This window comes from Eublepharis macularius, chromosome 4, assembly GCF_028583425.1.
Source record: "Eublepharis macularius isolate TG4126 chromosome 4, MPM_Emac_v1.0, whole genome shotgun sequence".
NCBI lineage: Eukaryota > Metazoa > Chordata > Lepidosauria > Squamata > Eublepharidae > Eublepharis > Eublepharis macularius.
In genome coordinates, this window is record NC_072793.1 from 27,441,432 (window position 1) to 27,454,665 (window position 13,234).

At 41.0% G+C, this 13,234-nt stretch overlaps 1 protein-coding gene across 3 annotated transcripts; it reads left to right on the plus strand.

Annotated features, from left to right (window-relative positions):
- Positions 1 to 3,231: 3,231 nt before the first annotated feature.
- LOC129328491 (uncharacterized) lies at positions 3,232 to 12,895 on the plus strand. 3 transcript variants are annotated; one of them, XM_054977595.1, is made up of 5 exons: positions 3,232 to 3,365; positions 5,468 to 5,587; positions 7,070 to 7,128; positions 8,807 to 9,192; positions 9,670 to 12,894. In XM_054977595.1, exons 2-5 carry the CDS (start codon positions 5,526 to 5,528, stop codon positions 9,739 to 9,741), a joined length of 579 nt encoding a protein of 192 aa, XP_054833570.1. In that variant the 5' UTR covers positions 3,232 to 3,365; positions 5,468 to 5,525; the 3' UTR covers positions 9,742 to 12,894. The 3 variants fall into 3 exon arrangements, with proteins under 3 accessions (XP_054833570.1, XP_054833571.1, XP_054833569.1); XM_054977596.1 differs by lacking the exon at positions 3,232 to 3,365 and adding an exon at positions 4,253 to 4,304; XM_054977594.1 differs by lacking the exon at positions 3,232 to 3,365 and adding an exon at positions 8,503 to 8,680 and having other exon boundaries at positions 5,480 to 5,587; positions 9,670 to 12,895.
- Positions 12,896 to 13,234: the final 339 nt, after the last annotated feature.

Below are 13,234 nucleotides of genomic sequence, written 5' to 3' on the forward strand. Positions count from 1 at the left end.
GCTTTGTTTGTTTGTGGCTTTGGGCGGGGGGGGGGGCTGGGTGTGGGTGAACAGTTAGTTTTTTTCATGGTAATGTATGGGGGGGCTGCTTCAGCCACTCCTAAGCTCCTCTTTCAATTTCCATTCCATGTTTAAATGGAGAAGTGATATCTACTGCAGAAAAGGACAGTTCCTAAAAATCAGTGCTGTCTCTCTGAAGCAATGAGAAGCCCTATCTGCATGGACAAGATTGGAAGGGGGGGGATGCAGATCAGAGGCCATTTAAAAATTTCCTTTTGCCCTGTGTCCAGGGTGTGATTTGGTTAATAATGTCTTTTAAGGTGGATTTTAAGCAGTGTGCTAAGAAAGCAAGGTATATAAAATTCTAGGTAGTATAACTGCGAGTTTTCTTTGGGGTCATGACTAGCACTGTTCTGAATTGCCTCAAAATGTGCTTGTACTCACTTATAGGATATGAGTTTGAAGTGAGAAGATGGGAGTTTTCTACTACTTTACACTCTGTACACTGCTCAGAAATCTAGTGCACAGCAACTGTTTTGTATTCTGCCCTGGTTCAGACTTCAACCATGCATTTATCAAACTAAGGCATCTGCAATGCCATAATTTAGTAAATTTCAGTACTAAGTCACCCTTATGAGTAAGGCAGAATCAAGACTCCTATGAACATCCAGGAAAACTTAAAAAATGTTCCCTTACAGGCTTTTCTGTGTTGCCTTTCTTAGTGTCAAGTTTGTGACCATTAGTTTGTCCTATACACACAGTATGTAAAATTACAGATCATAAAGTGACTATCATAAAAGTGAATTTCAAAAACAGGACACAGCAAGAGATCGCTGAGATAGCAGCATTATAACCACTGACCAACTTCCACATTTTCCTAGGTTTGGCCCAGCTCAGGGGCATTGTTAGGGGTGTCCCCATGGGTGCCTGGGTCCCCCTAAATTTGTGCGGAGCCCCTCCCTAAATCTCCCATGCCCCCGCCTCCATAGATGGAGGCAATGGAAGCCCCTCCCTGTGATGTTATTGGCTCCTCATTGTGATGTCACTGGCATAGCAATACCGTCCCCCCCCCCGGGAAATTGGAAAGTCTACACCCCAGGTTACGTGGGATAAAAATCACATAATTCATGGATCTGTTCTCATGTACCTAACTGTGACATATCAAAAGGAATTTCTTCATGTTGTGGCTCATTAGAAAGACAAAAAATAAGCGACTATTGTCTAATATTCTTCAAGTGACTATTTGGATGAGATAAAGCTCCGTATGTCATAAGTCATATAAAATGTAGAAAAATGGCTTGTTCTTTTATAGCTTATATCACAAAAGCAATAATGGATAGAGGTGTTATTAATAGTAATTTGTAGGGGAATTTATTACAGTGCTTTAAAATGTGAGAAACTGGTCACTTGGTTTTCAGGCTACAGCTCAAATTAGAAAAGGTAGGAAAAATTGGCTTCCGCCACCTTGATGTCATTGTAAAAAGCTTAAGGTATGCATCAAAATGAGTTATCACATCAAAACAGTACATAGACATACACGTTTCTGAAAATTGTAAAGTGTTGCCAACTTGCCACCTTCCTGATACTGACATCTAGTGTGGCCCACAGACTAAAGAGAGGCAGCCTGCTTGAAAACTACTTTATTTGCACACACCCTTTCCTTATTGTTCAGCTTAAATCTTGAGAACTATCCCCCTTTTCCTAAACTGCACATCAGAACTGCTGAAGGATATTATCTGCTTTCAATCACCAACATTCAAGGTAGTTTGAGTACAGCATGTGAGTGTATGTATCATAACCATCTGGGTTTTTTTGAGTGAAGGTGAGTATGCGCAAACAGCCTTTGTCTGCCTCCTAAACATCATCTGTCTAGTTAAAAAACTAATGGATATGCAATTTGGGAAGCTAGTGTTGGTACATATGCTACCTTTTTACAATTTTTCATTGGTAGCTCATTTTAGGTTGATGTATATCCCTTATATTTTTTAAAATCCTGTTAATAGGAAATACATAACAGAGGATCTTCTGGTGGACGGCTAGAAGCATACCAAAATGGATAAAAAATACCTGAATAATAAAGACATGGTGGAGTGTCACCTATTAAAATCTCATTCCGCTGCTCTGCCTCCAAAGACCCCCAAAATGTGATGAATGAGGAGATGAGTTTTGCTGCAGGAGGACAAGCATCTTTGCTTGTTAAGAACATCGTAAAGCAAGGGTATGGGCTTTACTTGATTGCATTATTTATATGGACACTAGCCAATGGATGCCTACAGAAGTAATGTGTAATTTTTTGAATTAGCTTTTCCAGGGCTTTTTTTCTGGGAAAGAAGGTGGTGGAACTCAGTGGGTTGCCCTCAAAGAAAATGGTCACATGGCTGGTGGCCCCCTGGTCTCAAGACAGAGGGGAGTTGAGATTGCCGTCTGCACCGCTGAGATGCGCAGTGGTCAATAGAGACAGGTCCCCTCTGTCTGGAGATCAGGGGGTGGGGCCACCAGCCATGTGACCACTTTCAAGAGGTTCCGGAACTCTGTTCCCTTGAGTTCCCCCCCTGAAAAAAAGCCCTGAGCATCTTTTTCTGAGGAGGAAGAATTGGCTGTTTCTCAGATTCAGCCTTCATCCCAACAAAAACCTGAAAAATGTGTTACAGCTGTGAGTCAATTTTAAAAGTTATTTTTTTTAAAAAAAGAAGAAGTAAATGTAAGACATATTGTGGAAGGCTTTCACAGCCAGAGAACGATGGTTGTTGTGGATTTTCCGGGCTGTATTGCAGTGGCGTGGACATTGTGGTTCCTGAAGTTTCGCCACCCGCTGTGACTAATGTAAGACAATTCACGGCAAAGTCCAAAGAGTCCATTCAGTTGAATTTGAATTTCAAGATCTATACGGACTTGTGTTTCAGACGAAATGACATTTTATTCAAACAAATTATAATAAGTACGTTTGTTGTTTTTTCCTAAATGGACGTCGCAATGTCATTTATTTGTGACTGTGCTGGGTAAGGAGAGGGGAAGGGATGAGGTGTGGATTACATCAGGAAAGTCCAGTGGCAAATAACAAGATCTTAACTTGGAGCTAGGGGAAAAAATTTCTTGGCTGGGTCGGGGGTGGGGATTGGAAAGAGTAAACCCCCTCGAGATTAAAATGCATTATTCAAAGTCGCTGGGAAGTTTTCAGGGCTCGCCTCCTCCGCTAGGCTTTCGAAAGCAGTCACAAGACGACTTCCTTGTTGACTACTATAGCCAGCAGTTTCCGCCCCGGTCTTGTTCACTTCTGGGGATCTACAGCCAGCGGCGCCCGGGGATGCAAGAGGCGAGCCTCGGTCTTGGGAAGCGGCCCTACTGCTGAGCTGGGAGTGGCCGCGGTAGGAACAGGGGCCGGATGATGGCGGGCCGGGAGGGAGACGGCGAAGCCCGAGTTGTTGCGGAGAGCAGACACGAACCGTAGTGAGATGATAGGGCAAGAGTCCAGCAGCACCTAGAAGACGATCAAGATTGGTGGTAGGGTGTGAGCTTTCGTGAGCCACAGCTCACTTCTTCAGATGTTCTGAAGATATTCTTTGGTCTCTGAAGAAGTGAGCTGTGGCTCACGAACCGCCTGCCATCCGTTCTGTTAGTCTGATAGGCCTTACTGGACTCTTGCTCTTTTCCGCTGCTACAAACAGACTGAACACGGCTTGATGTATCTCTGTATTGGATTGATCAAAATGGGTAGCCGTGTCAGTCTGTCTGTAGCAGCGGAAAAGAGTATAAGTCCAGTAGCGCCTGTAAGACTCTCAAAATTAGTAGGGTGTGAGCTTTCGTGAGCCACAGCTCACTTCTTCAGATACCAAAATATATCTTCTGAAGAAGTGAGCTGTGGTTCACGAAAGCTCACACCCTACCACTAATTTTGTTAATCTTACAGATGCTACTGGACTCTTGCTCTTTCCCACTATCTGTGTAGTGGGATGGAATCGTTGGGAGACGCCGAGGGGCCTTTCAGCCGGTAAACGCAGCTGGGGACAGGCTGACATTAGCCGGCAGTCGGCGTGAGCGGCGCTGAAGCTCTCGGATCTTACCTGAGCAGGGCTTCGTCTCCGCTTGAGCTCCAAGGGGACGGGGTGGCGAGGCGAGCAGAAGGGGCTTCTGACCCAGGGCCAGGGGAATCCACATTACCTCCGCGCGTCCCGGTGTTGCACTAAATGTCCGCGAAACACCCGGAAGTATAGCGTCTTTCAAGCGCGATTCAGAAATCGCGCTTGAAAGACGCTATACTTCCGGGTGTTTCGCGGACATTTAGTGCAACACCGGGATGCGCGGAGGTAATGTGGATTCGGACCCTGAAAGAAGGGGCCGGGGCTGTTTTGATCCCGATTGGAAAGCCGCCCGTCCCTTACAGGACTCGATCTGGGCGGGAAACGGGAAGTCAAAAGCGGTGCTGCTGTTTGTTCCTTCTTCGTGCCTGCGTTAGCCAAGCCCACGAAGGGGAGCAGACGAAACCAGGGATTTCCGCCCTGAGCTTGAAACACTTTGCAAACTTCCCCTTCGTTAAGCTTGTGGATGCAGCCGTATCTCTTTACTGGATCTAATGAGGGTTTTTCCACTACTGGGCAAGTTCTGCTTCTCCCCCTCCTTCTCGTGGTTGCGAGATTTACAAGTGACCCCTACACAGGTTGGACACTTGTCAGCTGCCCTCAAGTTTTGATGGGAAATGTAGGCCTCCTGGTTTTACAGCTTGGCTCTCCATTACAGCTGCAAGACCAGGATGCCTACATTTCCCATCAAAACTTGAGGGAAGCTGACAAGTGTCCAACCTGTGTACAGCATCACTTGTAGCTTGGCTCTTTAGAAGCATTAAGATGTTTTCACAGTTTGACAGGCGTGAAGCTTCTATCAAAAGGGCAAAGCGTAGGTTTGAATATTCTGAGAACTCGGCTCACCACAATAGCTCAACGTAAGAGCATGCACAGAGGGCCTTAGAATTATTAGTAGAAAGGAAAGTTCCATTTGATAGATGCCAAGTAAGCATGCATGGAAATATTGTTTACTCAACTGTATAAAAGATGTGAGAACCGACCCCGGGTGGGCTCAGAAATTTCTGTGCACTATCCTTGGTCTCAGCCTTAGGTGACTGATTGGTTTAAAGTCACACCAAGGGAACTCAGAGCGTTGTCACTGACTTGAAAATAATTTTGAATGAAGTATAATATGGATTTAACATGTGCCAATAAGGTTGAAATCATATATCCATTATAAAAGCTCATTTGGAATATAGTTGGCCATCAGTTGGTTTCAGAAACCTGACAGAAGCATTGTCTTTTTGTTTTTCATATGTGCATAACAACAAGGAGAAAATAGCTGGAAAGCCCTTCAAATAGCCCATGTGACATTCACCAAACTGTTGGTAAAACAAGGTGAATTCATTATAACTAATTTTGTATTCAATTTTTAAACTTAAACCAGTTTTCTTTTTCTGGTTACCCAGATGATATTTTCCTGTTGTTACTGACTAAATTTTGCAAAATTTTGCGACGTTGAATACGATGTCACTGACGTTTGCTGAGCAACAAGCTGCATACTTGCCATGTACTAAAGGAAACAAAAGGTAAAGTGATTTCCAAGTGCTACCTCATTAAGAATAGCAAAAATGTATGTATGGTGGTTTTCCTAGTCCAATAGTTGGGTAAACAGAAAAATGTGATGAATGAGAAGATGAGTTTTTCTGCAGGTGGACAAGCATCTTTGCTTGTTATGAACACCTTAAAGCAAGGGTATGTGCTTAACTCGATTTCATTATTGACATGGACACTAGCCAATGGATGCCTACAAAAGTAATATGTGATTTTTTGAATGAGCCTTTCATCTTCCTCTGAGGAGGAGGAATTGGCTGTTTCTCAGATTCAGCCTCAATCCCAACAAAAACCTGAAAAATGTGTTACAGCTGTGAGTCAATTAAAAAAAAATTTTTTTTTTAAAGAAGTAAATGTAAGACAATTCATGTTAAGGTCCAAAGAGATTAGCATTCAGTTGAATTTGAATTCCAAGGTGTATACAGACTTGTGTTTCGAACAAAATGACATTTTATTCAAACAAATTATAATAAGTAAGTTGGTTGACTTTTTCTAAATGGATGTAGAAATGTAATTTTTTGCCACTAATGAATCATATTTATTTGTGACTGTGCTGGGTGAGGGGAGGAGATGGGAGAGATGAGATGTGGACTATATCACAAAAAGTCCTGGATAAATAAAATGATCTTAACTTGATGCTGAAAGCTCAATGGTATTGGTACAGATTACATAGTGGATAGAATTCCACAGCCAAGGTGCCAGCCACTATAGAGAAGGCCCCATCCCTGTCAGCTACCCACCTTTCTAGATAAGGTGGGGGAACGTGAGAATATGGCCTGTAGTTATGATCTTAACAGGCAGTCTTTTAATTTAATTTAATTTATTGCATTTCTAGCCCACCCTCCCCATGAGTGAGCTCCGGTTAACAACTTTAATAATGTAAAAAAACATAAAATACAATATAAAATCAATATACAAGATATAAAAATTAAAACAAAATCCAAGCAGCAATGTTTGATGTTAATACACGTTATCAAGGATATGTTCCTTTAGATACCTCGATCCCAAGCCATGGAGTGTGTTAAACTGCAGCCTGCTGAATTCAGTCTAGAAGCCCTTCAGCAACTGTTGTTTAGTGGCACACTCCCTCTGAATGTGAAGCTTCACTTTAGTCACTAAATCTAATACCTATTGACAGATCTATCCTCCCTGAATATTGTCTAATTCAGGTTTAAAGCCACCTCAGCATCTGAATGTAATGAGACTTATTTCTGCATAAACAGACATAGAATCAATAGGCTAGACAATCTTTTAAAAAGTTGTGTTAATGTGTCTATTTTAGAACAATTAAGAGAGGTGACAGGATATATGTTTTTTATCCCAGCAAGATCACATGAAATAGAGGTATATTACATGATAATAACTGATGTTGTGGTTGAGTTTCTGGCACTAACATTGGTTTACAGGTATTATTGTATATTATTGTAAAATGACAATGTATGTCATTTTTTTTAAAGGAAAAAAGTAAATGGACATTGTCCCGGGAAGCACCTCTTACGGCAGCTGCAAGGCAATTGTGCGTAACTTTCCATCCTTAGAACCTAAGAGTTGTCACTTCAGGACTCCTGCAATTTTAGAAGTATAATCCTAAAAGCACTTTCCTGAGAGTAAGCCCCATTCAGTAGTTGTGAGTAGGAGTCAGAGTGGAAGGATTGCATTGTAGAAGGTGTACGACATATTCAGCGCACATTTCCCTTGCATGGAGACGTAGTGATAAGGAAAGCATCAAGCCCTTCTAAGACAAAGTAAGTCCTACGCAAACCAGCACAACAGAGAGAACAGTTCTGCCCTAGCCTCCAACCTGATGCGCCAGTTTTTCTTTGCAGGGGAAATTTTTCATGGGACTTCCCACTCATGCTACAAAGTGATTCAGTTCTAGAAAGGTTGTGTCATAAATTTCTTTGGTCTATCAATCCATTTTAATCCTGCCAATCCATTTTAATCCTGCCCTTACTTCAAGGTGTCCAGGGCAGCATCCATAGTGCGCACCCTTCTCTCCAGTTGAAACCCCACAACAAAAGCTCTAAATATACAACACTGAAAGCTTTTCATGTATATTGTAACTTGCTATATGGAGCAAATCTACCCAGTTCTGAAGGGAAAGATTTCTGAAGTAGCAGGAATGAATTACTAATGATCTTTTGGGTTGCTTATTATGGAATGTAGCAAACATCTCTTGGCTTTAGGGAAATAATTGTTAAGCAATGTGACTAAATTTTTTCTTCCGTGGCTATTCTTCAATTAGAGGAACTCTAGTGATCCATGCGTAGTTTGGTGAAGATTGAGTGTCTCTTGATAAAGCAAAGGCATATTGTTACGTTCACTGGTAGCTAATTCTAATGATTTATTAACATCTATACATTTTGCAGTGTTTGTACTGTACACTGCCTGTCAAGAGAGTAGAATAATGTTGGCGAATGAATCTATAATATCCTTTCTTGATATTATGACAGGAAAACTGAGGGGGGGGCATCAGAAGATAAAATATGTAGAGAAGAAGCCTGGCGGGGGACATGAGTATGGCACAGGATATAAAATCAGGATTGTGCAGTTGTCATTTTGTTTCATCTTTCAGTGTGCATAGACAAATCCCCTTGTTGACAGTGCAGCTTTTATGACTCTACCCAGAGTTTGTCCTGCTGCTTCACCATATACTTCACCTGGTAAACTCAAAACTATTAATTTATTGCGGTACTTTTGCCAACTTCATATAACTAGATGTGCTGATATCCGCCCAGATTCAGTCCATTTCTGTTCTTCACAAACCAATTTAGTTATGTGAACTCTTTAAGTTGAAGAAAAGAAATATGCGATTGTAAGCCAACTAAGATCTATCAGTGTACACAGGGGAAAATAAGTGCAAATCCATGCTCCACTGTTTCTTTGGTAGCCCTCTGACAGGACACGAGAGCTCACCCTAAAGAACCCCATAATGCAACAGGGGCTGTGGAGCTATTTCCTATTTTCTGCTGAGAGGATGACTACAAACAGCAGAGTGTGGCTTCTTCTCCAGCAGGGCTTAAAGGAGTGCAAAGGAATGTTGGGATTGAATTTCATCAAAGATTATGGTAATTCTATGCACCAGAAGAAAATCCCTCCGAGTTCAATTGGGTGGGCATAGGATTGTAATCAAAATGAGACTCAACAGAACTAACAAGGCCTCCAGATTTTTAATACATTTAATTCTTTTACAGCAAACAGATTGGATGTGATATCAAAGTTTGTGGAAACCCACAAAGACGAAGAAATAACCTTTACAGTAAAGCAGCGCTTCAAGCTGCGTATTTGTGGCCTTGATGGCACTTTCTATGCGAGGAACCAACACATGATGGGCTACTGGCAAAACCTTTATCTACCAACCCCCACAAAGATGGCGGTCTTTGGTATTGTGGAAGATGTGCCATGCTTGGCCCCTGCGCAGCAGTTGGTCATTCTTGTTGCAGAAGATGAAAAAGTTTATGCATATGAGGAGGAGGAGATGCATAAAGTCGGAGACAGTGTACGAGAATTCTTGAACGAAGGACTCCGTCTCTTTAGGCAGTCTGTTTCTTATCAGTGTGGGGATGGAGTGGAATTAGGGGTAAGTTACATTATTGGTAAGGTTCTGGGAAGGTAACAACAATAACATTCAATTCATATACCACCCTTCAGGACAACTTAATGCCCACTCAGAGCAGTTTACGAAGTGTGTTTATTATTATCCTCACGAGAATCACCATGTGAGGTGGGCGAAGCTGAGAGAGCTCCAAAGAACTATGACTGACCGAAGGACACCCACCTGGCTTCAAGCGAAGGAGTGGGGAAAGTTTAGTGTTGTGGCCTTGTAGTACGAGATACGCATTTTTGCTGCTTTTAGAGTTCATTTAATTAAAAATGCTGATAACATTTCTTTCTCTGTTGGTATCCCCCGTCTTTTTAGCAATTATATAAATCATGAAGTAAACGTTGTTCATGTTTGTGTTGCTGGCCTAATTAGCATGTTTCAGGGAATCCTCAGCAAAATGAGCCTTGACTGCCTTTCTGACAATTTACCAACTGCATATCTCCATTTTTTTAGAGTGAAGATGAGTTGGAAACAGATCAGAAGTCCCAGGAATCCATCAAAGAACCGTGGAACTCAACTGAGTAACAGAGCAGAAGTGTGTGTGTGTGTTTACTGTTGATTAATATTCCTGTGGTGGTGGAGAGTGGGGTTTTCATGGCAAGTGACTAACATAAGTGGTTTGCCCCTGTTAGTTAAACTCTCCCATGCCCCAGTGGCTCATTTCGGCATGATTTGGGCCCGAATCAGGCCCCCTGTGAAGCACGGGAGTGCTCCCAGGGCGGCCACAGCCTGCATGATGACATCACTTCCTGGTTTATTTTATTGCAGCTGCTTTCAGGCTGGCTCCAGCTTGGATCTCTCATTTTCCCTTTTTAAGCCGCATTCCTCTCTACAGGCTCACATAGCGCCTCTTCGCCCTGCACCCCAAATCTTGATCTGAAGCTAAAGTGAGCCTCCAAGGGCTGCTGTGTCTGACTTGCCTTTTCTCCTGCAGCAGAAGCTGAGGGAAGGCCTCCTAGTTCACAGGGGAGTCATAGGTGAAGAATTAAACAGGAAGCCTTAAAGATTTTGCAAGGTTTCAGTGGCACCTTAGAGCCCAACAAGATTTTCAGGATATGAGCTTTCCAGAGTCAGAGCTCTCTTCTTCAGATACAAAGAAAAAGGGAACTTTGATTCTCAAAAGCTTATACCCTGAAAATCTTATTGGTCTCTAAGGTGCTACTGGACTCCAATACTGCTGTTCTACTGTAGGCCAAGATGGCCACCAAACTGAAACTCTTTTGGTGCCACCATGTTTCCTCTTTCACTTTGTCCAAAACCAGGGGTTGCTGGCCGATTCCAAAGGTTTAGGTTTGATCCTGTTCGTGTTAACAGGCTTACAACCTGCTGGGCCGAGTTTTAGGGTACCCTAAGGATGATAGATGGAAGCATTCTGGAAATGTTTTCTCCTGTTATCCTGACTTCTTTAAAATTATGTTGTTTTTTGTTTGTGAGCCACCTCAAGCAGTTCTCTGCACAGGGGGTGCATAAATATTCTAAAGAAAAATCAAAGCTTGCAATCCTGTATTTGGACGTCCTGTCCCTCTGAGCTGCAACACTGTGCAGATCTTGTTTATTTGCCCCAGAAAACTGGCAAATGGACTTCAGGCTATTGAAGTTGCATGCACAAAGTTACTAAGGCGCCAGGTTTGCCATTCCTGAGCTTCTGTGAAAAGAATCAATGAGCCACGTTTCATTTGTGACGTGGAGCAGAATAGAAGTCTAGGAGCGAGATTCTACATTTATTTCAGGATGAGCTTCTGTGAGTCACTGCTCACTTCTTCAGATGCAGGAATCGAACTTAAAATCCTTCTTATGGGGCAGGTTGGGCAGGACTGGGATTAAGATCAAGAATGAATTCTGTTTCTGGGAGGAGATACTAAAGCAAATAAAATTAATAACGAACTACGACATACCCCTGGAGCCCCAATTAATTTTTTTGAATCTATGGCAAGGGGTAAACGTGCCAACGCCTCAACGAGATTTAATTACTAATCTACTTGCCATATTAAAATCATCAATAGCATATTTTTGGGAAAACCAGTCTCCACCATCCTTGAACCATTGGTACTCCAGAGTGTGGAATCAGCTCATTATAGATAAAATAACAGACAATTTATCGGCTAATTCCTCGACATCTAACTATTATGAAAAATGGTGGTCTTTCTTAAATTTCATTGACGAAACTGAAACACTTCCTCCCAACCTTCTATACCAAGATATATTGAAAGTCTAGCACTATGAACTAAACCAACTATACCAATATACTGTGACTTATTCTTGTGATATATGAACTACAAATTATAGTAAGCAAGTGTTTTAAACGTTTTTCTTCGAAACCTGCAAGCTTGTATAACCAATATATTACTCCATGTATTTGCAATTTAATGTTTATTGTTATTGTTTCTGTTTATAATTAATAAAAGTTGTTTATTAAAAAAAAAGAATGAATTCTGTCATGAGTCTTTCAAGTGCAGATTCATTATGTGGGGAAAAGAAAATGAAGAATGATTCTCAGGTTGATTTTCATACATATCTGAAAAAGTAAGCACTGACTCACAAAAGTTCATCTTGAAATACATGTGCTAGTCTTTAAGGTGCCATTGCGTGTCTGCTTTATATTGTAGCAACAGACTAATACAACTACTCCTTTGTTTTTTGTTTTTTTTAATTATTTTTATTTCAGACTGTTTACAATATGAAACACAACATAGATAAATTGTTAAACTACATAACAGAGAAAGGTAAAACATGGAAAGACAAATTCAAGTGGAATGATCTGATATATTTTGGATTATAGATTCAGGATTGTTTGGTATATTTTATTGGGAGGATATAGATTTTCTTTGGAAATGTATTCAAAAAAGGGGAACCATTTTTCCATAAAATTTGTTGTTTGGGGGAAATTTTCAGCTTGATAGATTCCATCATTAATTTTTTCAAATAAAAATATTTTTTTATTTTGTAGAATACCAACTTGTAATTGTCATTTTATATTTTAGAATACCAACTTGTAATTGTCGGTACAGTATGTAATTTCCATTTTAGAGCAATTAAATTTTTTGCTGCCATTAAGAAGATATTGATGAGGTCTCGTCGAATTGGTGGGATCTCTATATCATCCCATTGATTCAGAAATATCAGCTCAGGTTTCTTCGGTATTTTGTAGCCAGTTAACAAAAAGATTTGGTGCAAGATTGTATTCCAGAATTCTTCTATGTAATGACATTTCCACCAACAATGTATATATGATCCTGTATCCCCACATCCTTTCTAACATAAAGATGAACTGTGAGAGTATATAGCTGCTAATTTTTTTGGCCTAAGATACCATCTACAACTACCTGTTTGTAATCAGCATGAACATACCCATTTTCATACGGAAGTATACTCTGATTTTTGTGGATCTTTCACCTAACGGCTTTTATCGTTAAATTTTTTTGATTGTAATCAAAATGTATTACATACAAAATGTATTTACCTGCAAAGTAATTTAGTTTGGTATTTAGAATCCATGTATGAATGACTGCTTGCATTATTATTTCTAAGCGAGAAACAATACAAATTAAAGTAGTTGGCAGTTTGTATGTTTTGTATGTTTGTAGACTGAAAAATATTTTTTTTAAAAAAGGAGGTGCACTCAAAACTTTAATGAAAGTTGTTGTTTCGGCTCACAAAGTAGATTTTTAGATCACAACACTGCAAAGCTTAGAGGGAACACCAGCCATGTGACCATTTTCAAGACGTTCCGGAACTCCATTCCCCTGCGTTCTCCCTGAAAAAAAAGCCCTGCGTAGGAGAAAAATAGTCACATTATCATTAAAACCAGGTTGCCCAGGATGGCTATCAGTGTTCACAATACACCCCATCACTCAAGATGTTATGGGGTAGGGCAGGCAGATGCTTTATGATGTTAATAACAGGTTACCACAGATTACAGCAAAGGAGGGCAGTTGGAATATTCAAGTCTCAGTCACAACCGTAGACCTGGCGGAACATCTCTGTCTTACAGGCCCTATAACAAGTCCCACAGGGCCCT